General features: G+C 35.3%; 4 protein-coding genes across 8 annotated transcripts; 1 reads left to right on the top strand and 3 right to left on the bottom strand.

Moving 5' to 3' along the window:
- On the bottom strand, positions 1,071-6,402 carry LOC109342196 (calcium-dependent protein kinase 26-like). 2 transcript variants are annotated; one of them, XM_019580254.1, is made up of 8 exons: positions 5,590-6,400; positions 5,107-5,250; positions 4,876-5,028; positions 4,066-4,181; positions 3,516-3,683; positions 2,916-3,140; positions 2,494-2,642; positions 1,071-1,436 (listed from the first exon to the last, which is right to left on the bottom strand). In XM_019580254.1, the coding sequence occupies exons 1-7, from the start codon at positions 6,338-6,340 to the stop codon at positions 2,520-2,522; spliced, it is 1,680 nt and encodes a 559-aa protein (XP_019435799.1). In that variant the 5' UTR covers positions 6,341-6,400; the 3' UTR covers positions 1,071-1,436; positions 2,494-2,519. The 2 variants fall into 2 exon arrangements, with proteins under 2 accessions (XP_019435799.1, XP_019435798.1); XM_019580253.1 differs by having other exon boundaries at positions 4,876-5,250; positions 5,590-6,402.
- Positions 7,748-9,538, bottom strand: LOC109342198 (mitochondrial phosphate carrier protein 1, mitochondrial-like). Its single transcript, XM_019580259.1, has 5 exons — positions 8,741-9,538; positions 8,604-8,647; positions 8,298-8,512; positions 8,083-8,207; positions 7,748-7,982 (listed from the first exon to the last, which is right to left on the bottom strand). Exons 1-5 carry the CDS (start codon positions 9,253-9,255, stop codon positions 7,934-7,936), a joined length of 948 nt encoding a protein of 315 aa, XP_019435804.1. The 5' UTR covers positions 9,256-9,538; the 3' UTR covers positions 7,748-7,933.
- LOC109342195 (epidermal growth factor receptor substrate 15-like) lies at positions 10,037-19,786 on the bottom strand. The gene is made up of 13 exons (XM_019580252.1): positions 19,476-19,786; positions 18,396-19,380; positions 17,671-17,880; positions 17,343-17,572; positions 16,340-16,414; positions 15,141-15,212; positions 14,961-15,059; positions 14,785-14,856; positions 14,589-14,703; positions 13,487-13,555; positions 12,562-12,916; positions 11,475-11,601; positions 10,037-10,756 (listed from the first exon to the last, which is right to left on the bottom strand). Exons 1-13 carry the CDS (start codon positions 19,608-19,610, stop codon positions 10,325-10,327), a joined length of 2,976 nt encoding a protein of 991 aa, XP_019435797.1. The 5' UTR covers positions 19,611-19,786; the 3' UTR covers positions 10,037-10,324.
- LOC109342197 (probable serine/threonine-protein kinase PBL11) lies at positions 22,482-24,685 on the top strand. Of its 4 annotated transcripts, none has more exons than XM_019580258.1 (6): positions 22,483-22,783; positions 22,870-22,924; positions 22,958-23,272; positions 23,369-23,504; positions 23,640-23,779; positions 23,962-24,685. In XM_019580258.1, exons 1-6 carry the CDS (start codon positions 22,677-22,679, stop codon positions 24,481-24,483), a joined length of 1,275 nt encoding a protein of 424 aa, XP_019435803.1. In that variant the 5' UTR covers positions 22,483-22,676; the 3' UTR covers positions 24,484-24,685. The 4 variants fall into 4 exon arrangements, with proteins under 4 accessions (XP_019435800.1, XP_019435803.1, XP_019435801.1 ...); XM_019580256.1 differs by having other exon boundaries at positions 22,870-22,984; positions 23,015-23,272; XM_019580255.1 differs by having other exon boundaries at positions 22,482-22,783; positions 22,870-23,272.

Raw genomic sequence — 24,807 nt, 5'->3', positions numbered from 1 at the left:
TCATAAGCATATTTACTAAAATAGCCTTCCCTTTCTTCTAACACAACATAAAATGAGTTTTTTGGTATACAATCCTAACATGGTCTAACTAAAAAATGATTTTTCTCACCAACCCCTTAATAATATATTAAAATACTTAATCATGATTAATGCATTAAAAATTAAACCAAAATAATTATTTTGGATATACTAAAAATACAAAAAAAAATATCATCTTCAAATATGAATTGGTAGATACATCTCTATAAAAGGAAAAAGAGAATAACTCAATTAAAATTCCACACATCATAACTTATGTGGACTGCTGGGGATGTATCACAACAGTAATTGAAATCCAAATGGAAATATAGAGAAAAACAAAGAAAGAAAGATGGAGAGATTTTCTTTGAACGTATATCTATTCATTAAAAACATATTGTTTATAAAGCAAAAGCAAAAAAAAAACATATTTGAAATTAATATTATTTATATCATTAAATTCATTCGATGCTTGACATATGTTTTATTTCTTTTCTTTCAAAAAGTTTTCATTTTAAAATATATTATAAAATAAAAGTAAAACACATGCTTTAAGGAGATAAATTATCTTCTAGTTTAAGGAGATAATTTATTCTCTATTTATAATAGTTTCTCTACTCTAATCTTAAGTAATGTAACACATTAAAAATAATATCTTTCAAGCACATCTAATAATATCCACATGGATCGCAATATTTTAGGAAATCTATGTAACAATCTTTACCTTATAAATATATCATTTTACATCGTTCAATATCTATCTCTCTTCAATAGCTCCTCTCTCTTCAATAGCTCCTCACATAAGAGCGTGCTCCCTTTGGCGAATAAGTCTTTACGAAATCAGCCCAAATGAACATAAAGATCTCAACCTAAACTACTATCATCATTATCTACAATCATAGTTCAAATTCCATAAACTCAAAGTCCATAAATTGCTTATATTTGGTATAAGTTATTAGAAGGGAGTTAGAATTCAATATATAAAATTAGTTCCTCTCCTCGACTCTAATCATACTGAATGTGATTTATTATAATAACATATTTCAACTAAATTCCAATAATAATAACCCAAATAGTTGGCACATGAATTAATGCATTGAAACTTTACGTCCTTAAGATCATAACCTGATATATCAAAATCCTTCTCCTTTCCACTAACATGAAATTAAATGACAAAAATAACCGATAAAGTTGAAATAGCTGAAACACTTAACACTCAAAGTTTACAAACATGAACGAAACAATATTTGCAGTCACACAGCACACAAATGCAACACTTGATGAGTGCTCAGGCAAGAACATCCACATTCCTGAATTTTCTTTCAGGCAATAGGAACCTGTGGCAGGAATAAGAACCATTTTTCTTTAAAAATGTAGATTTATGCTTCAAAATTTTCTGTCTGGCTTTGCTGTACCACCTGTCAAGATTGCATGTAAGAATGAAGGATCAGGGCATTGACATCCCAACATCAATAGAGTCAAATGCTAAAACTTATTTTGGAAAACTGCTAGCATATGAACTATAATGCAAGACCAAAATTACTGTTTACATCTGGAGACTGCTCTATATGCATATTATTATTCAACAAAGGTACCTGATTTTGGAACTTTCACAGGAAGCAAAACAGAGTTATGAATTCATATGGAATATATATTCACTCTCACCCCAAGTTTGGTCCTAGAAGATCCACACTTCTTATATAGAGTTGCAAGAATTTCGTAGTCATTTGACTACCAACACCCCCAAATGTATGCCTACGCAAAACTGAAAGTGATTTCTTTTCTTTTTTTCATCAGGAAATCACACCCCAATATAGTCCAGAGTGCATTTTAGACAAGGCGGTTCTAGAGTGCTTCAACTTATTAAAATAGATAATATTTTGTGTTCCTAAAATTTACAACTTATCCCTAAAACATAGACATCGGAATTGTAATTAGATTTAAATTGCAAGCCTACACTATAAACTCAGAAGGTGAGAGGAATTTCCTCAAGCGATTCTGAATATTAAAAGTTGATGTTTGAATCATATCAACCTTCTAAGAGTTCAAGTTATATCACATCTTTAACGTGAAGCACCTTCAAGAGACAGAATTGTTTGACTTTTCATTTCTCTGCTAAATTAATCAGTAGCAATAAGTCAATAACTGTCCCCTTCCCCCATAAAATATATATTTGTTCTTTCCAACATGATTAACCTTTCATTCACTGTCATTATTTCTAAAATAAAAGGCAGTCAGAATGGTAGCAATAATACTAACTGAATATTAAGACCATGCACAAAAATCATGAAGTGTGGAATTGGAATTGAAGAAATCAAAGGACTAAGATATATTGAGGGATGATAGGGGAAATTTTGTTATCCATTACTTTAAGGGTATTGACTAACAAGAGAAGATGGCAAAATAGTAATAAAACACTACTTGTTTTATAAATTATCCATCATTAAAGAATTATTTTGTAAAAGCCAAAATTACCAGTAAATAATGAGGTCAATTGGAAGCTAATGCGGACTTATCGCATCTCTCATGCTCAAATTCAAACTGTTGCGCATAGTCCTCCTTCCAACTCCAGGATTGCCTTTTTGCATCATAGCAGCAAATTCACCATAATCAATCCTTCCATCCTAAAATCAACTTATGGTTAATAAGGTACAGAAAATGTCAAAGCATTTTATTTTGCTAAGTGATGAGGGACATCACATAACAATTTCTGTGCATTGGACAAACAATTTTGTCCCGGGGTTTAGTGGGGGACAAAAAAATGACTTCTCTACACCCTAGAAGCTCAGCCTTTTTAGGACGATATATATAATACTAAACTCTAAGATCTGCTAACAGTAATAACAGCAAATAGGAACTTCCTGTGTCAGTGGGTAGCACAAGTCTAAATGACTTACATTATCTTGATCAACTTCCCTAATAATATCTTCAAGAAAAACGTCAGTCATATTATGTTCTGCGCAAGCTTGTTGAAGTTCATCAACTGTAATATAACCACTCCCATCCTTGTCAAAATATTGGAATGCTGCAACGAGGTGTTCCTCACGCTCTAGTTTGTTGAGATGAACTGTTGCAGCAATAAACTCCCCATAATCTATAGTTCCACTGTTGTCCACATCAGCCTGAAAAAGCTCAAACATTTCAGCCGAATGGAAAGCGATCAAAGACTATAACTATTTAACATGATAAAGACAACATGTACTTTAGACAGGGAAATGGAGGAGTGCATTTAAAGGATGACCAATCAGTCCCCTGGTTTTCTACTTAACATCACATCTAATCATTCTCCACTAATGTAAAATGTCAACCCCACTGTTAAAATAACAATATCATGGAAAACAAAGAACCCTTGTAACCTACGTAAGTTGTACACCACGTTTTCACATAGTAAGAAGAAATATAAAAAGGAATTGAAAGATTGTTTTTTTATTATAAAAAGGAGTAGGAGTATATACACAAAATACAGAAAGATACTTTTCACAGAGCTAACACCCTACCGCTTCCATAAGATCACGTATTTCTGTATCCTTAAGGGTAGACCCATATCTTCTCAGACCAGCTTTGAGTTCATCAAAAGTGATCGCACCACTGTTATCAGTATCCATAGCCTGAAACATTTCCCTCAAACCAGCAATCTCCTCTTCGGATAGACTTTCAGCAATTACCTGAGAAAACATCATAACAAGCAATAATAGCTTTTCATCTCACTGATAATTAATGACACTGTATGTCATGCTTAAAGACAGGATTGCATATCAGAACTAAGATACTGAAACCGAAGGGGAGGAGGAGCATTTATAATATGAACTAAAGTTACCTAGTCTTAATCATACAACGGATTGTAGACAACAAAAACTTTGAAAGAAGAGTGAGCACATGAGCCCAAAAAGGTGAAGTTCATATGGCATCTAGGCACTAGAAAGTGTTGATTCATTTAACAAGCCAGCAAGAACACATCACATATCATGTATTCATTTTATATCCTTTTTCATAACAATTTATGACTATACAAAGACCAATATCCAATCATCAATTAGATTCACTTACCCGCAAAGCCATCTTCTTTAGCTTATTCATGGCAGAGAAGTGTTTGAGACGAGAAAGCACAGCTGGATCCAGTGCTCTGTCAGGGGCAACTCCATTTTCACATATCCAAGGATGACCTAACCAGGCACATCAATTAACATCCTTTGGTCTAGAAGTTAGATTAAATTATATCTAGTAGTCGGTGGGAGCCTCTCGTGCACTAAGCTGCCTTTTAGAGGGTGAGCATTGATGCAACGGTAAAGTTGTTTGCCTTGTGACCCGGAAGTCATGGATTCAAATCATGTAAAAAAACGTTCACTGTAAGGGTAAGGCTGCGTATATCTAGCCTCTCCGGACCTCACTAGGTGAGAGCCTCGTACACTGGACCGCCTTTTTTAATAGACTAATACCGAAGAAAAGAGAAGTACGTTGAAACATTATTCTTAATATTTTCAAACTGAAATTCATTCCATTGTTATATAAATAAAGAAAAAGGATATTAAGCATCTATTGTAAAACTGAAGTGCATTTGCAAGTAAAAAACAACTTCCATGTACCTAATCTAGTAGTTTAAACAGGTGGGTTATTGTTCCCTAGGTGAGCCTACTACAGGCAAGGCAATGCCAACTTTAATCACATATTGCATCTTCAATCAGTCTGAGGATAACTTTGAACGTTTGAATAGCGCGGGAAGAACCAATTTATAACGCTTATTCCTCTACTACATCTACTATGTAATAACATCAACCAAGCAACTATATTGACTAGTCGAAAAGGAATCATCTACTCATTAATTCATAGTAAGTTCAATCGAGAAAAGGATGAACATACATAATACTTCATGAGCAGTCGACCGTTCTGAAGGTCGAGAACACAGCATCTTTCTAATAAGATCTTTTCCACTATCAGATATTAGAGGCCATGGTTCTGAATCAAAATCTATATGTCCCTTCAATACAGCATCGAATATACCTTGCTGGGTTTCTGAACTCCAAAAGGAAGAAATATTCAGCAATGTCACAGAGGGAGAGGAAATGAAAAGAGTGTCGCAGTGACATATACCTGCCCAAAATGGTGGCACTCCACTAAGCAATATGTACAGTATGACACCTGCTGTCCAAACATCTGCTTCGGGCCCATAATGCTTGAGGAGAACCTCAGGAGCGACATAGTATGGGCTGCCAACTACATCAGTGAAAACTTGACCTGAGGCAGTAAGATTGCATGGAGATTTAAACAACACTAACATAATTAGTATGCAGTGGTGTTCTCTAATTAATAACTACTAAGAATCCTGAATGTGAATAACATTAAAGTTCAAGAAAAGTGGTATAATAAATTGTTATTTAGAGACACGAGTATAGGATTTTTGCAAGATTAGAAGCATGAAAATAATATTAAAAAAGGCATGCATTTATGGGATATAAATGTGACCACAGAAAAAACGTAAGCAATAAATAAAAGTAATTGTTAAAAGCTAAGCTAGAGCACAAGAAGGATAATAATTGGAAAAGCACAAGGAGGAGGATAAGGAATAATTTTGACCTGGCTTGAAGAAAACAGAGAGGCCAAAGTCAATTGCTTTAAGAGAGAAATCATTATCCTTATTGACCAACAAAAAGTTTTCGGGCTTGAGATCTCTATGCATAACACCAAGGGAATGACAAGCCTCAACAACACCGACAATAATTTTGGTCAACTCAGCAGCCTTTCTCTCGGTGTAGTGGCCCCTCTGGATGATGCGATCAAACAACTCACCACCGGAACAAAGTTCCATGACAATATGAACGTAGAGTGGATCCTCATAAGCACCCTTGATGGTGACAATGTTGTTGTGACCTGCCAAATGGTGCATAATTTGGATTTCCCTGCGAACGTCCTCGACATCCTCTTTGGAAATCAACTTCCTCTTGGAGATGGATTTGCAAGCATATTCAATGGAGGTGGAATTCTCAGTGCATAAATAAGTGGTTCCAAATTGTCCTTGTCCCAATTTACGGCCAAGAGTGTACAGATCACGGATGTTGGGAGTCTTATGACCCAAGACATAATAAGCTTGGTTATCGGGGCCTCGGCGCATGATGGTGTCTTTCTTGATGATGATGTTAGGTTGTTGTCTGTTGTTGTTGTTGTTGTTGTTGTTGTTAGAGTTGTTGGTAGAGTTGTTGCTGGTGCTTCCCGTGAAATTGGAATCGGAATTGGAATGATTGTTGTTGTTGTTGTTGTTGTTGTCTTGGGGCATAGAGAAGCCCTGAGTATATTTTCCTTTCAAAGATCCGCGGCATGTATTGCCCATTAATTATATAATAAATTCATCCAACCCTTCAGATTGATCCCTTTATTTATATATGTATCTCTCTCTTTCTCATCTCCTCTCCTCTGTTGTTCATTATTAACATTCATTCATCCGTAAATCATATCACACATCAACATAACATAAATCTATCTATCTAATCTGACCTATTAGTACTAATTAAAGTTAAACAACGAAAGCTAGATATAATAGGAGCTGGAAATGAAACACGCATACCACAAACTGAAAATGGAAAGATAATGATTGATTTGTTGATTCATAGATAGATAGACAGATAGATTATCCTTCTCAACTCATGCTTCAACGTCCCCAAAATAAGTTTTCAGGATATATATAATATGTATGTATGTGTGTGTGTTAATTTTAGTAAGAGAAGATGCAATTCAATTATGTATTTATTTTATTTTATTGGTTTGGTTAATGCTGAGAAACAACGTTACTGAGGAAGGAGCCACCTACGCTCACTTTTCTCCGTTGATTTTTCAATAATATACCACTTTTCTCCCTTACTTTTCATTTTATTTTCTTCCACCCATTTCCTATAAGTGTTTAAATCAGATTCATATATATCTCATTATACTTTCTTCATATTAGCAACAATATCCCTTACCTTATGATGAAGAATATATGATACTTCCACTTAAATATTTGCTTATAGATAAATAGAATAAAATTTAATCCAAGTAACCTAAATTTGAACAGGAGATCTATGTAAAATTTGACTTACTCCCAATAAACTTGCACTCTTGTTTATTTTACTGTTCTGGTCAAGAATCGAAAAAATAAATCTTGTACACCATATTGCTAGCCTTGAACTATAAATAAATATCATACAATTTACTTATTTATTAGTGTGTGTTTTATCTCCCAATAGATTTGTCCATACACACCATAATAATCAAAACTCTATTAACATTTTAACAAACTCAATCATTAGTTTATGCTAGTCTTATTATGATTAAGATTGTGAATAAATACACTAACTAATAATTAACTTACTCAATAATGACATGATATCCTTAATTCACATGTCAAACAATTATTTATATATTTTTAAGAACCATTTGTTTTATAAAATACTATTTATATACACCATTTATTATTTATTTGTATTATTTTTTAAATAATAAGTGATAATTAAAAAATGATCGAGTGATAGATTGTTATATTTTTTATCTTGCAATAATACCTAAGCAACACCCTAAACCCAATAGTAAACGTAGTTTTTGTTTACTCGGTCAATGCTCACAACAAACAATAGGTCACTCCTCCACTCTGTGTTTTACAAGACGAAGTTAGTGACATGAAATTGATACAGATTCTTATTCTTATATTATAGGGATCATTTTCAAAAAGCCCATTATGGTAATAAAAATTCCTTAGTGAACATGGGGAGAACATAGTTTACTTATTCTTGATGCAAAAATGCTCCTTGCACAGAAAATATGTACACAAGAACTTCACTGGAATCACGTGAGCCATTAGACGAGAGGGAGAAAATGTAAAAATCACACAAAAAAAAGTAGTAGAAGACAATGATTATGTGTCAAGGTGAGGAACAAGATTCTCTTGACATCATCCTCCAGCAGCTTCGGGTCTTGCAAGCCCTCCTCCACTAGTAGGCCTAAAGTTAAAAGAAAGCAAGTTAATGAAAATGGAAGGAAATGAATTAATAAAATGTGTATGCACTATGCAATTGCAATGCAACATAAGTTTCCACTTACAGTCCGCAAAGCAGTTTGATGGTGTCATAGAAAAACCACTGTAGAGTCACAACTGGACCCACCAGGGCGATCCTAAGAGGAAGACTTCTAGTGAACAAATTAGCAAAACCAATGCTCTTCACAGCCTAATTAGCAAAACTATAGAATGTTAATCTTATTGGTTTATTTATTTCATAAGAACATATAATTAACTAGTAACTAACTAACTAACATACTTGCATTGCAGATTCAGCCTTTTTATTATAAAGAGTGGAAAGAACATTGTCAGCAGGGTTGGAAATAAGAGTGCCCATAGCACCAGCTGTGTAACCAGCTAAGCATGTGACACCAAGTTGCTGTGGTGTAGAGCAATCTTGCTTTCTTCTTTGAATGATATTTCTGTATATTAGATCAACTGAATGCTCAAATGTGGAAAACATAATCATGGAGTCTGTCAAACCAAACATTAGTTAGTTACAAATTAAGCATATGTATGTATATGTGTAAATAACACAGAAACAGGATGAGATGCTACAACTTACAAGGAAGATTGCGGGCCCAGAGTGGAACGAGTCCCCGGTAGAAACTGCAGGAAGATACATAATAATTTAAAGGAAAGGAAGAAAGAAAGAGAGAAAGGGAATTGGAAAGGAAATGAAATGAATGATGAATGAATTACCCAGAAAGACCTTCAGTTCTATAAAGTAAAGGGAAGCCATCAGCTAAACCTTTAGCAAAGAGAGGGTGAGATGCCTGAACACGGACTTTGACAGCTTCGAAAGGAGAAAGGGCTACATCGGCAATGATCTGAGAAGATGAACTGCTAAGAAAGAATATCAAGGTCTTGTTGTTGTTGCTGTTAACAAAGAAGGCATCATCAGTGGAATAGAAGTTCTTGAAGTACTCATAGAGACCAAATTTGAAGCCACCTTGAAGACCATAACCAAACAACTTGCTAGACCAACCTCTCCATAGAGAATAAGGTCCTTGTTCTTTCCACAGGGTAGCAACCCCACATATAATGCTGCTCCCTTTGTACTTATCTGGATGAACTTGCATATTCACTTTTAGCACATCCAGAGGTGTTATAGCAACATGTGTAATCCCAGCACTTAGCATACCTCCAACAAAGCACACCCCATAATACTTTGCTGATAATTCTTCACACACCTTTCCTTCAACGCCTCCTTTCATTCTAATATTATTATTATTATTATTATTATTATTCTATGCATGCATGTATGTATGATCGATCAGTGCTTATTCATTTCTCTGTTCTTCAAATGATGGGTTGTATTAAAGACATATCATAGAATATTATTAAACAAAACAAGTGTGTCAATGAAGTTGCAAAGGAAGGACTGGTTCTCTTGTTCTCAGTACTTCCACGTTTTTGTTTCTCAACAACTCATTCAACTGTCTCTTCAAATTAATGTTCGCTTCACTTTTTGGTGGATGCCCTAACTAAACAACCAAACTTCAAGCCTAATTCTCCTTTTTAAACACTAAGATACCACTTTACAAAAACTGTGTAATATAATTTCATATTATATACTAATATTACAATTTTAAAAATATATATTACAATTCAATGTTATATTTTAAAATTGTAGTATTATATATATAATGTTTTTTAAAGGAAATATGAAAGTTGTTATATTTAAATATTTCAATAACGGAAACATCACAAATTAATACGTAGATGAGGATAATACGCGGCCAGTGGTGGTTGAACGGAACATCACAATGCCTAACTTGAGAAAAGAGAAGCTTCAAAATGTTTTGTTATAACTTATAACAAGAGAGAGGGCTAGAGGTTTGGGTATAAGTGTGGTTTTATATTTTTAGAATTATATGTATATCAAATTATTAAAATGCCTAAATCATTGAAGTTCATTTCAACAATACTACAGGGACACAATGCTAATCCAACTAAAAAAAGAGATTCAAATCCTATAAAGACACAGACAAGGAGAAGAAACATAATAAAAGTCCGCTTGTTAAACAACACTCAACCAAATAAGATAGTCACCAATACCACTATCTCTTCAACGGAAATCTCTTAAAATTATCAACCAAAAGCCCAAAAAACCATCAAACATACCTTCACTTTCAATTTTTAACAAAGGAAAGTGGGGAACAAAATAATACAGAGGAGGATTAAATACAATGAATACATTAAAAATAACAAGTTCCAAACAGTGAGACAGACATACAACCCACTTCAACATAGAGGAAAATGCACATATGAAGAATCACTAAACTAAAAAGCCCTCCAATTATCAGATCCTTTTCTTGGAGTTTGACTTTCTGATGAAGTCTTGAATGGCCCCGAGCCAAAGGGATCTGGGTCATCAAAAGCTGGAAAGCCATGGACTTTATCAAAATCTGTACTGCCACGTACTGAATCAAATTGTTGTGCTGCCTCCCAAGTAGTTGAAAATGAACTATCATGTGTTTTGAAAGAATCAAATCTTGAGAAGCTGTCAAACGCAGTTTCCGACCACTCTTTGGGCCTTTGTGGGGAGCTGCTTGAGCTGAAAAGTGGAGTACTTGGAACGGAATCATCAAAACCGAATCCACTGCTCTTTGGGAAGAGATCACCAACCTGTGATGAACCTGTTTTAATGGGGTTGAGACCCAGTTCCCCAGAATCAAAGAAATAGTTGTCTCCACCTTTGTCCAGAGCTCTCTCCTACAATACAATTGTCCAAAAAATGATCACTGTACCCTTCACTATAAATTGATCAAACACATACAATTCTTCTTCTTACATGCCTTCAGACTACAGATCTAAGCTCATTCAAATTACACCAAGTTTTATGCTTTGACTCCATCAATTACCATGAGAAACTTTGATTTCTGGTTAGAGGCATCAAGCAACAAAATTTTGATAATTCAATTATTTCAACCAGCAATCCTTTACAAACTTCCTTCTATATTTTAACAGAGAATGACACATCTATCGTTTTGATTGTAAGACACATTCACAAAATCTTGTGCAAGCTCTAAATCCCTGATAATCAAATAATCATGACACTTTTTTTTGGATAAGAAGAAAATTAGGAAATGCTTTATTGTGTTAGGAGTCTCATCATGTTAGGAGTGTCAGTCGTAGTACTAGATATACTACACTTCTATGTCCTAGAATATTAGTATGAATAGGTGTATTGGACTATTAGGTTAGTTTTTTCATGGCATTACACGTTTACAGCAACATCACAACCCAATTAGTTGCATATACTCTGTATTCCTCACTTTATCCAGTCCAAGTAATTTCAACAACTAACAGTGGGCACAACAAAGTAGTAGAATCAACTCAATCAAGGGAAATTTAAGCAACATATGAACAAAATGTGTTTTACAATAAGAACTTAACTGAGAATATCTTTAAGGTGGGAGAATTCACATACCTCCTCATTGCTATTGGTATTGAATCGCCAAACAGAGTCAATATCGTCATTTGTGTCAAAGGTTCCCCAATTTGGTTCATCAAAAAATTTGTCTCCAGAAAATACAGACTTGACACCACTATGATCACTGCACATGGAAGATTATAAATTAACAATTATTCTGCAATATAATAAGATCTTATCATGTAAAAATGAAATGAAGTATATTAGTATTAGTTAACACCAGTGTATATCAACATCAATTTTAAACCGCCTTTTAACCTGACAGTTGGACTGAATGTTCATATCAAGCACAACATGCTCATAAAATTCCCATTAATCCCACACTGTTTCTGACCCCATCATAACGTCCTAAAGAAAACATGTATTGTAACCACTGCAAGATATACTTCTTGGTGATTTAAATTTTTAAAATTTGGGATGTAATGCCTACATTACAGTGAGAAGTGTTGTGACAAGGTCAAATGCAGATTGGGGCAGCAACCCCAAAAACACGAGCCTGCCTCATGAAGGTTAATGTCCAATTAATCATTAGACTCATAACAAAGTCTTAGAATCGTATAAACGCACCATAGAATCATGAAAACATTAGAGGTAACATGACCAAAAGAATGTGAAGTCTCGAAAATCAAGGAACAACTTAGACATAACTACAAAAGTAATAAAACATAATAAGACTGGATATTATCAGAATATTTACATGTGGATTTTAGGGTATGTCTCCATTTCTTAATTTTCAACAGATTCTCTGTAGCTTGTTTGTAGTTTTCTACTAATGGTCTATTCAGAGGTTTTCTTAGTTGGAGCATAAAAAGATTTTGGCATACTTTGTTAGGTAACTAAATCTCTTAGCTACTAGGTGTTTCTTTTGTTTTCCTGCGAGGATATCTTATCCTCTATTTGTACGTCTCTCTTCTTCCTTAATGATTTTTCTTTTTCTACTAAAAAAATAAATTAATAATAATACACCTTAAAGGCAAGAATATTAATAATCAGCAAGCTAAGAGTATTCTTCCGCTAATTTCATGATCAACTGAGCAACTGACCATAAATTGGATAACTGGCCTGCAAATCATGAAAATCCTACCTTTGAGTTTCGTGAACGCTATCTTGATCATGGGGTGAGCTGTCTTCATCTGCAGTCCTAATGTTAGAATCAGCAACATCCTTATGAGGGCTCGCGATAGTACTTTTTGCAAATGGACTATTAGGAGCACTTTTTGTAGACCCGTCTTCACTTTTATTATCAACAGATCCATTGCCACCTTCCTGTTCATCTGTAGTTTGGGGCTTTTCAGACTTTCTGTCACTCTTAGGTGAAGCTTCAAGTCTTGGACTGTCAGTGTCTGCAGTTTTTCTATTCACCTCTGGCGGTAATTTCTGTTTCGGAGGCACTATGATGTTTTTCACATCAAGAGTGAATTCTTTGACGAAGGAAAATTCTGCGAAGTAAAGTAGTTCATTGAGCCCTTTCCAAAATTCTCCATAAGAGAACAGATGCAGGCCACAAAGTAAAGAAACAGCAGATAACCATAATTTTAGTTCCACCAATACCATATACTTTTCTAAAAGATATGCCTATTTAGGATTGTCCTGTCTCCTGAACTATATACAACAGTTCAAAAAATATATTTGTAGTTTAGCTTTGGCCCCCTCGCCACTTGTTTTTTGGATTCACCGCATGACACTTTTTTATTTATTAATGCCACAGTACAAATAGATAAGTTAAAAATATGGAAGTTAAATGATTAAGAGTATGTCTGGGTGGAGATAAAGAATGGAAATGTTTCTTGAAAGCTACCTTTTTTGGAAGACTTTTTTTCTTTCGAGGAGAGGCAAGACGAGGGATTTTTAAGTTAACTTCCATGATCCTCTAAAACTCACTTTTTATGTTCCTCATGTTTGGAGGATTATGGAGGGAAAATTAAGAAAAGTTAGCATAAAATTCTTGTTTCCACTTTTTATCATTATTACACAATAATCTTAGATCTAATTAGGGTTATTTTGAATACCTTTATCTTCAAGCTTATCCCAGTCTTCATCCCAGTCAGCCGCTCCTTCTTGGATGCCAGGTTGCCAGCCTTAAAGGATAAAATTGAGTCAGGTTGAAAATACAAGAGAAAAAAATTATATGCACTTAATTATTGCACTATCAGGTAAAAAATATGCTACAGGGTGGCACATGGGACTGGTGGGCAAAAGACAGTACAGCTTAATCAAAGAAATAGTCAGGATACAAATAAAAGAAGCAAAAGGAGAAAACATGACAACCCTGTACTAAGGTAAATAATGGACCAACCAAGTGAATAAAAAGGAAGCAATTTCATTCAACACAAATGATAAGCCGATTTGCGGACTATAATCAGTTTTCTTATCTTAATTAGAATCATAGAAGATAAAGGCAATTGAAAAAAGACAGACAGCCAACACCTAAAGACTGTTTTCAGAACAATAACCAAGCTCTTTCCCATTGGAGGTAAGCTGTATGGATCAAACAACACCATATTGTCCAATAGTTAATAAATCATGACCGAGCTATTTTCACTTTGTGTCACCTTCAATGAGAAAATAAATCAATAAAAGCAAACGTATACAAAATATGTAGTTGAACTTGCACACTGTTCTCAGAAACATCACCAAGGTTCGAGATGCCCTACTTTTCGAATAATTGAAGCATTATTCCAACATTTGATAACAATCACAGCAGCAGATATGACAGCCACATGAGTGTCAACGCATCACCATAACTTGTTGTAGATTGATTCAATAAAACTCCCACATGAGAAAACATTCTTCATAAGGAACAAGAGTTTTATAAGATTGTCTAGATCCTGTTAGTGAAGAACTGTGTCACTAAGTTAAGTAATAAACTGTATGTTAAATGCCACTTAATCAGGCAACCTATTTCAAAATGCACCGCCTCAAATAATTTTCACACTGATTCAAAACCAGTACTTCAGCAACTGAAGGTAACTTCCTCAAACAATTTTCACACTGATTCAAATTAAAGATAAAAAAACGGATATCAACAAAACAAATACAATGGCTACCAAATAACAAAAGTTATATACATACAAAGGGTAATAAGATCGTTGACTATAAATCTGAAATTACCAAAGGGGAGCTCCACTAGTGTTGTAGGCTTTGCACGCAATCCATATTTCTTACACCGCTCATTCAAAGATTTCACCAGCTCATCGAGGTTTGATTGGATATGATCAACATGCGCCTGAAAAATGCAGATGATTAGATGAAATATGAAAAGAATCCCTCGAGATAAATGTGCAGCCCTGATAATACAAAAGTGTACCTGTAGAGTGCCATCAGCATTACCATCTTGTTCCATCTTGACAATCGCTTGGTACAATTCAATTTTTTTCTCCTACACATTATACAAATAAATAATTTGACAGTAATCATGCAAAATAGGTGAGAAATGACAAGCTTTTATCATCTATAGAAGCAAAGGCCATATTTTCATCGCACCTGTATGTCACGAAATGTGGCTTCCTCGGTAGTTAACCTGGACGATACATCTCCAACTTGCTTACATTTATCTTCATATTTTTTTGTCAGAATCTCAACCTGGAGTTAATATATTGAGTAAATAATAAACATTACATTTATGGAGTTAACAAGAACACATGAAACTCTACATAGAGATACCTCATGCTTATCAGCAGATATCCTTTCCATGACCTCATTAAGACGATTGTCACATCTGCTCTTGTAAAGAACCTTTGGCAGGAAAAAGGAAAAAAATGTTTAGAAAAAGGAATATTAACCTGACATTATTAACCAAAGGCAGAATATCAAGGAGGTTCATTTTTTATATGCTTTTTTCTTTTGGTTTCCACAATTTTATTACATAAAAACAGAAAGAGAGTGCAACCCGTGTCTAGTTCCTAGGTATCTGAAGAAACAGACAGAAGTTAAATGAAAGGGCATGCCATCTATCAATGAGAAACTAGGCATAAAAACGTCATAAATTTTGGGTTAATGACCTTTCTAGAAATCCATTTTCCCTTTCTTAAAAGTAATAGGAATCAGGAATCCAAGAAGTAGATAGGTGTCTATACAATCATATGCGATAGATCTATAACATGGAATGATCATTTTTGTCAATGAATCTGTTATATTTACAATCACCATAGTGGCGTGGCATTGGATATCAGAAAAAGGGTGGCCCATGGCACACGAGACTCCTACTCGGTGGGGTATATGAAGGGTAGATGCACACAGCCATATCCCTACAAGAGGAGAAGCTATTTCCAGAATTTGAACTCAAGACAATAGGTTCTTATATATAGTTAGCCAATAGCCTACATATATTTTACATCCTTAAATCTGTGCATCTTGAAAGTTTGGTAAGACCCCTTCTCCCTGAAGTGAAAGAAATCACGATAATATAAACTTTCCTGTGTAAGTATGTTCAGTAGATTACACTAAGAATCATTACTTTTGTTAAGGAGGCTGATATTTAGAATAACCACAAGGCATGACATGTAGCTTAGAATAACCATAACGTCTGATATTCCTATGTCATCATCTTATAATAGTTAAACAATAGCCTATATATATTTTACATCCTTAATTGGTGTAGGTGTGTTTGCTAACACCCCTTCTTGAAGTGTAAGAAATTATGACACTGAACAATTTTTCTATCAAATTACATTTCACAGTTACTAGCTAGTAGCTACTTATATATGGTATATGGCTCAGCATTCAAATCAGGAGACAGAAAAAATGTAAGCAAATCACATGTTAACATCTAGAAAGGAGACAAAAAACAGAGCATATGGAACACAGATAAAACAGCTTAGAGTTTTAATAAGATATGATGGAAGAGCAAGGAAAGTACTCACAAGTTCCTGCATTTTTGCACTGTAGAATTCTATTTTCTCTCTAGACTCAACAATTTCTTTCTCAAGTTCTTGCACCTGCAGTTAGCAAAATAAATGAGAATTACCTATGTCCAATTTAAAACACAAAATAGTCCAGTCGGCGTACACAGGCAGACATAATAATATGCACTGCACATAAATCTAAATATTAACTTTCCATGTTATCTTCAGAGATACCACTAAAAGCTAATAATTTAATATAATTTCAAGCATCAGCATGATGAATAAACAAATATGACTTAGAATTAAGTACATGTTTAATATGTCGCTTTAACAATTGCCTAGCCATGGCTGACTCAGAGACTCAGAGCTGATTACATGAAATATGCCATCTATAATTTTAGGAATTAGTGTATATAATTACTGCTGTCATGTACTAATCTGTATATAAATAACATATTATTGCTTGTTTTCCCACACAATTCCCCAAACCCTCTCCTAATTCTATGAATTTCAATATAATCTCACCACATCCTAATCAATCTTAATAGAAGACCAGACACAAAACGCACCACATCCCCCAGAAAGAGTTACTTGTTACAAAACTGAAACTAATCAATATTTATAAAAAAAACTTATCAAAATAAGCAATGGCAATTAGACAATAGATAAGCAAAATAAAGACAGGTAGGAAAGAGAGGTTATATATGCAAAACTTTCCATCAAATAAAAATAAGAATTTCCATCAGTGATCAGTGTTGGCAAGAAAATATTTAAAAAATGAGGAAAAGAAAAATAAGAGAGAACCATTAAAACATAAACATGCAGTCAATGGGCTAAAAGACTGTAGCCAACTGTCACTACCCCCAATCTTTATGCTCGGGGTGTGGTGATGTCCTCAGAATGTTCAATCCTCAGCAAGGCCACCCCTACCAGGTGCTTGCACTTCCTAATGTACCCAAAAAAATGCTAAATTTAAGAGCGACAATATAAGTAATGCATGACAAAATGATAGAATGTGTACCTTCTTATCAGCTTCTGTTGCATCTGAAAACTTTGAATTGATTGAACTTTGCTCTTCTGAACTCAGCTGATCTATGAGGTGCTTCTCCAAAACTGGAACTTTGGACTTCGGCTGCTTGTTCTGAGGTCCTTCATCAGCCTGAGGGGCAGCAGCTGGCCTTGGGGGACGACCAGCAGTAGGGTTCAGTTGTCGAGCACCAGAACCAGTCGCCACTTGTGGTCGTTGAAAACCTTCCAAAGACAAAAGAGGATAGACAGGCAAAAATATGAGAGCAAATGCTTTTCATAATGGTTATAACCAAAGAAAAAAATATGTCTTGGACAAACACCTGATTGATTTCCCCAACCTGCAGCACTTTGGTGAGTGGAATGTTGACCAGCGGGAGGTAGATCAAGCATAATGTTACTTGGGAGTACTCCTGGAAGAACACGTCCTTCCCTGTGTCGCTCCATTAGGTACAGAGCAATACAAAACTCCCTGAGAGAAAGCATGCTATCATTATCTTGATCAGATAAGTCCCAGACCTGCTTTAGAACCTCTGAAAAGTATAAAACATGGTATAGAATTAATGATCAATGAATTATCAAATCATTGAAAAGTTATACACATTGAAGATGTGAAGACTAGAATGATATAACAACAAAAACCAAGCCTTTTCCTAGTATAAAGGGTGGAGTACATAGATCAAACAACGTCATAATATCCTATTCTAAATTATGTCTACTGACAAGCCATTTACATCTGAAATCCTTCTTAATTGTTTCGCTTGTTGTAGTTCTTGGTCTCCTTCTACATCTAGAGATTGGGCTACCCTCTATTTGATGGCTTCTATCAATAAGACTACACACACATACTGATATGGCTACATACACAACAAAAACCAAGTTAATGCAACCTCACTCTGCAATGGGGGTAATTAATCATATTTAATATGATTGCCTATTGCATGTGCAGCAAGAGAACTGGAAAAGAAGAAAAATAGAAGGAAAAAAAACACTTTAATCCTGCTGTCCAAGCAAAAAACACAAGAAATTAGAAACATAAGAAGCATACCTCTTGGTAATCTCCAACTAAGAAACAAGTTCCGTGCTTGTTCCCCAGTGATTTTTCCATCTCTATCGGTGTCTACTTCAACAAACACTTTGGTATATTTCTGAATATCAGTCTGAGTCATTGTTGGCCAAGGAGGTTGGGGCTGAGTAGAAGCAGAATCATGCGATCTCACTGGAAGTATAACAGATGGATTCAGCATATTACGTGTCTGGGAGACTGAGGTGGCTTGCTGGTTTTGTTGAAGATGCTGTGCACCAACAGGCTGGGTCTGCAAAGAATCACGGGTACTGGTGCTGGTCGCAGTAGAATGTTGGTTCCGTCCGGATAGTGGAACAACGGCTGATGATGAAAATGGTTGTGGAGAAGAAACTTGGTTAGGCTGAAATGAGGTAGAAGTAGAGAACATATCCCCTCCAAAAAATGAACCAGAAGCAAAAACATTATTATTGACTGATTTGGAATCCTTAACCACTTGATCTGATGGCGGCACAGAAGCATTTGATCCAGATGTTGGTGGCAGTCCAGGCCCTAGCTGAGTAATTCCTGTACCTGCTCCACTTGAGATTTGAGGGCGAGCTCCACCAACAGGGACTCCTTGACCGGGTGCTACAGATACAGTAGAAGTGGGTGCTACAGATACAAGTGGGGGCCTTGGTCCAAGAGGAGTAATGGGTGCAGGTGCGGGTGCAGGTGCTGATGTGGGTGTGGGTGCAGGTGCGGGTGCAGGTGCTGATGTGGGTGCTGGTGCTGGTGTGGATGCAGGTGCAGGTGCGGGTGCTGGTGCTGATGTCGGTGCGGGTGCAGTAGCAGTGAAATTGATTTGAGGAGCGGGGATCTTAGAAGCAGCAGGACCATACAAAGCAGCTTTAACAATGTCAGGAGTGAGTTCACGCTTACTTTGAGCGACAGTGACAAGTTTAAGAGCATTGTAGAACTCAGCACGACCAAGGAAACCACTTTGGCTTTGGTTTGCAAATCCCCAAATCTAATAGATTTGAATTTGAATTGGAATTGGAATTCAATTGGAAATTGGAATCTAAGAATAAAAGTAAGTAAATGATAAAGAAAGAAATAACTAACCTGAGCGAGAACCTGCTTGGGCAAACCGGAGGCTTGGAAGAAGGAAACAGCTTCGTGACCACTGATACGCCCATCTCGATCCAAATCTGCGCGTCTGAAATATGCATCGAACAGATCTACATTCTTCGATCCCATTCTATTCTCTATCCTTAGCTTCTGATGATGATGGAGATTTTGATCTAATTCAACAATTCAACGTTTGATTTCCTCTTCAATTCAATCCCCAAAATTCATTCATCCCTCACGGACACTTTTCCTCAACATTTTTCAAAAATGCCACTTTTCCCCTTGCCCATTGTTTTTCCATCATTATTATGTAACCCACTAAATAATAATATTTTTATTATTATTAACCTTAAGTTTAATTAGATAAACATTTAAAATTTACTTTTGGGAAGATCTAAGATGTTTAGTGAGAGAATACAACTCAAAGAAAATAGGGTGGAGTACAACTGTCCTTACAATATCTAAATTTAGAGGATACAATCATTTTCATGAGGCTATTGTACAAGAAGTTAATAAGGTACAAAATAATCCTTGCTTTTTCTTTTAGCTTTTAATTTTATAATCTTATCTAAAACTATCCTATATTTATCTTTGGAAATATTTTTTGGTTATAAATGTGAGAGAGTGAAAAGAAAATGGTAAGATAAGATTCCAAATATCAAACTTATAAAAATTAAATGGCAGAAAATATGAAATATTCAATTGTTAATTTATTTTTACATGAGATATATATTGATCTAACTTTAAAATTATAATGTGATCAATTACACTTATTGTATTTCAAATGAATGTTATCACAACTCAAGTTAGCCATGAGCGTCGACTTTGAGCAGGTGCATAAGTAGTAGTTAAAATTTAATATTTGCATGTTGTTAATATAAAGTTTTTTTGTATTAGAATTGAAATTTATAGTGGATAATGGAAGAAAATGCGATTTGTAATATTGATCATCAAAAGGAATGTACAAGACTATTTATACACAGCTTTCTTGAAGCTCAAGTTAATATGCTCAATAACTAATGCTAACTTAGCAACCTAATTAACATAACTCACAAACTTATTTGGCGAATGTTGAAATAAAATGTTCTATTACAAAACCATATTTATAGAAGAATCACAATGTTGACCTAAACCAAGAGGAAATGATGTGCTGAGTTAATTAAGATGCGTCAAGCATCATGCTAGTGTCGCACGATTTGGTGTGCCAAGAATGATTTTGATGTGCCAAGGTGTCGCACCATTTGGTGTACTAAGATTGATTTTGGTGCCCCTTATGATGCGCCAAGGTTGATGCATCTTGTCTTAGTCACGAAGGCTCATCTAATGCAAGCTGCCTCGGTTACGACTCATTCATTGGCTCGGTCAGGTTGAGTGTTTGGCTTTGTCATGACCCATTCCTTGACATGGTCAATGTGAACATTTGGCTAGGCCATGGCACATTCCTTGACATGATTATCTTGAACATTTGGCTTTGTGGCTTGGTCCCTTGAGCATGTTGAAATAAAATGTTCTACTACAAAACCATATTTATAGAAGAATCACAATGTTGACCTAAACCAAGAGGAAATGATGTGCTGAGTTAATTAAGATGCGTCAAGCATCATGCTAGTGTCGCACGATTTGGTGTGCCAAGAATGATTTTGATGTGCCAAGGTGTCGCACCATTTGGTGTACTAAGATTGATTTTGGTGCCCCTTATGATGCGCCAAGGTTGATGCATCTTGTCTTAGTCACGAAGGCTCATCTAATGCAAGCTGCCTCGGTTACGACTCATTCATTGGCTCGGTCAGGTTGAGTGTTTGGCTTTGTCATGACCCATTCCTTGACATGGTCAATGTGAACATTTGGCTAGGCCATGGCACATTCCTTGACATGATTATCTTGAACATTTGGCTTTGTGGCTTGGTCCCTTGAGCATGATATACTTATTTGTTTTATACAATCAAAATATCACTCACCTAATAATTTAATATATCCTCATTTATTTTTTTTGGATTTTTACATCTTGTTCATTATTTCTTTAATTAATCTTTAAATCATTTTCCATTAAAACTTTTCAAACCTCAAATTGATTATTAATAATGTATTCTTTTAGGCGGTGTATGTCTTTTTTCACCTCTTGTAAAACAATTGGTTTGTGTATTGTATATAGAGAAAATCGTACTCTATATATTAGTTTGATCAGAATTTTTTTTGTGGATCATACAAATGATTAGAAAAACATGAATTTGATTATATAACCAATTATAATATAATAGATTATTAAAAATTTCACATCTAAGCAAGCACATCATAATCTTTAATCCTAAAATTATTGATCCCATGAACTGAACCCTAACATTCAAAATACAAAGACGTAAAGAAAACATTTGAAAAAAAGAAAGAATCATAAAGGGTTGATTTTTAAAATTAAAACTTGAAATGGTGAAGTTCTCTACGATCTCACTATATCATTCATATTTTTTAGTATTAATATGAAAGAAAAGGAAATAATAAATGGCATTTGCCATAGAAGATGAGGATGGGGAGTGCCATAATTTAGGAGTCAAAATGATAAAACTTTCTTTGAAATGATTTATTTATTTAAAATGGAGTTGCTGTCTTAACTCTACTCAATTTTATTAAATAACTAACTGGTGTTGTAGAGATTGATTTTCCTTAAATAAAGTTTCGAGTTGGAGTCTTATGAATAAAAAAATGCTTGCTAGAAGAGTTAGTCCACGTACCTATTCGGACACGATTGTCTCAAATGCGACAAGTGGGAAACAAAAAAATCATTGAATAGAATTTGATTGGAGAGTTGACTAATCCCTTGGCCAGGAAAGTTGACTTTAGTGTAAGGTGGCAATTTCTTAGGATAGACCAAGTCCAGTGTCACTTTATGTTTATAAGAGTAGAGTAATAATAATAAATAAGAATATTATTTATTGGTTAAGTGGTAAGCAAGTAAATAGAGAGAGAAAGAAAGAAAGAGTGGAAGGGAGAATAATAGTATAATACAATTATTATTAAAGAGAAAGAAAGAATTAAGAGAGAAGATGAAGAAGAATGAATATACGGTTTGATGATGAGATGAGAGCAAAAGGCGTTGATTAAATGGAATTGAGTTGAAGTATTTTCAGATTCTCAGTCAACACAACAACAACAACAACAGGTTATACAGATAGGTTTGAGCAGCAGGAGAATTGTATCAAAATGGGAATTTGCTGGACTTGTTTTTCTTCTTCTTCTTCTTCTTCTTCTTCACCTCACAACCCAACATCAGCCACCACCACCACCACCACCGGTGCCCTCAGTGCAGGTACCGACCCAACCATAACTAACAATCTTCTTCTTCTTGTTACTTTCATTTCATTTATTGGATTCAATATTATTCTCTCTATTCATTTACAACCTCTACTAATACTTCTACAACAGGGACATCATCTACATATACATATACATCTTCAACAACTACAACTACAACTACAACTACCTCTTCCTCTGGAAGTGGAAATAATAGTTCTTCCATAAATAACAAGTTGTCATCTGTGTCTAGTGGTAATAATAATAATAATGAATCTTATAATCCTAAAGGCCAGATCTTACCTACCGATACTTTGAGGATCTTCACCTTTGTTGAGTTGAAAGCTGCAACTAGGAATTTCAGACCCGATACTGTACTCGGTGAGGGTGGTTTTGGAAAAGTCTATAAAGGCTGGCTTGATGAAAAGGCCAACTCCAAGAATGGAACCATCATTGCAGTCAAGAAATTGAACTCTGAAAGCGTACAAGGAATTGAGGAGTGGCAGGTATATGTCCCAGGAATTTAGTTCCTTTTAATTTCACATTTCATTTCATACACTTATATTTTCATTCATTGATGCATGATGCATGATGCGGTGCAGTCAGAAGTAACATTTCTTGGTCGTCTTTCTCATCCTAACCTTGTTAAGCTGTTGGGATATTGTTTGGAGGAAACTGAGCTTCTTCTTGTCTATGAATTCATGCAAAAGGGCAGTTTGGAAAATCATCTGTTTGGAAGTGAGTACCTTCAACTTCTAGTATTAGTATTAGTATTAGATTATCACTACCTAGTACCTTCAACTTCTAGTATTACCTTCCTAGATAAGTCTATCAATCATGAAATAATCAGCAAAATATGAATTGATTGTACAGGGGGCTCTTCTGTTCAACCACTTCTTTGGGACATCAGGCTTAAGATTGCAATTGGAGCAGCTCGTGGCCTCGCTTTCTTGCATACATCTGAGAAAGTCATTTACAGGGACTTCAAGGCCTCCAACATATTACTTGATGGGGTCAGTTCTGTTCTGTTCTATTCTATCACACACATAATTGCTTGCTTTTCATTCTTAGTCTTAGGATGTGCACAAAATGTCTGTTTTGGTTCACCAGAAATCAATTTTAATTTAGATTTAGAATGTACTACTGTGTGGACAAGTCCATTTTCGATTAAAGTCTCTGGCTTTTGCTGCAACAGTCATATAATGCAAAGATATCTGACTTTGGATTGGCAAAACTGGGTCCTTCAGCTAGTCAATCCCATGTGACAACAAGAGTAATGGGCACATATGGCTATGCTGCTCCTGAATATGTGGCCACAGGGCATCTATATGTAAAGAGTGATGTATATGGGTTTGGAGTAGTTTTGGTTGAGATGCTAACAGCACAACGAGCGCTTGATCCAACCCGTCCAAGTGCACAGCTTAATCTAACAGACTGGGTGAAACCATACCTGCACGATAGAAGAAAATTGAAGAGCATTATGGATTCAAGATTGGAAGGAAAATATCCATCAAAAGCTGCATTTCGGATAGCCCAACTTGCATTAAAATGCCTTGCACCTGAGCACAAACAGAGGCCATCAATGAATGAAGTTTTGGAGAGCTTGGAGAGAATTGAAGCTGCCAATAAGGACCCGAAACTCCAGTCTAATCGTACAGTTGCTACCCGTCATGTGCACCACCGTTCCCCGCTTCATCCAAACCAGGAAGGACGCTAGATGATGAGACTGACTCATAGGCATTGTTGTTGGTATTGTTACTGCTTGTGTTATTTGTTGTTTTTCATTTCTTTGACTCAAGTAAAGTTGCAAAGAGATATTTGTATTGGTAATCATACATTATTTTTTTAGTCCTGTAAATTGTAACTTATCATATTAGTTATGGTTTTGCTAGCTACACAGGTTAGATTGCATGAGGAACGTAGTAACCTGGTTCGTTAATTTTGCTTTCAAACCTAGAACCAGTAGTTTGTTCATTCTGGTTCCCGGGACATTCTCGTTCCGGTTCCTAGTGGTTCACAATCTGGAACTTCAAAATTAAGG

The sequence above is a fragment of the Lupinus angustifolius genome, chromosome LG02, assembly GCF_001865875.1.
Source record: "Lupinus angustifolius cultivar Tanjil chromosome LG02, LupAngTanjil_v1.0, whole genome shotgun sequence".
NCBI classification, from domain to species: domain Eukaryota; kingdom Viridiplantae; phylum Streptophyta; class Magnoliopsida; order Fabales; family Fabaceae; genus Lupinus; species Lupinus angustifolius.
This window is presented reverse-complemented; position numbering and strand designations above follow the sequence as displayed.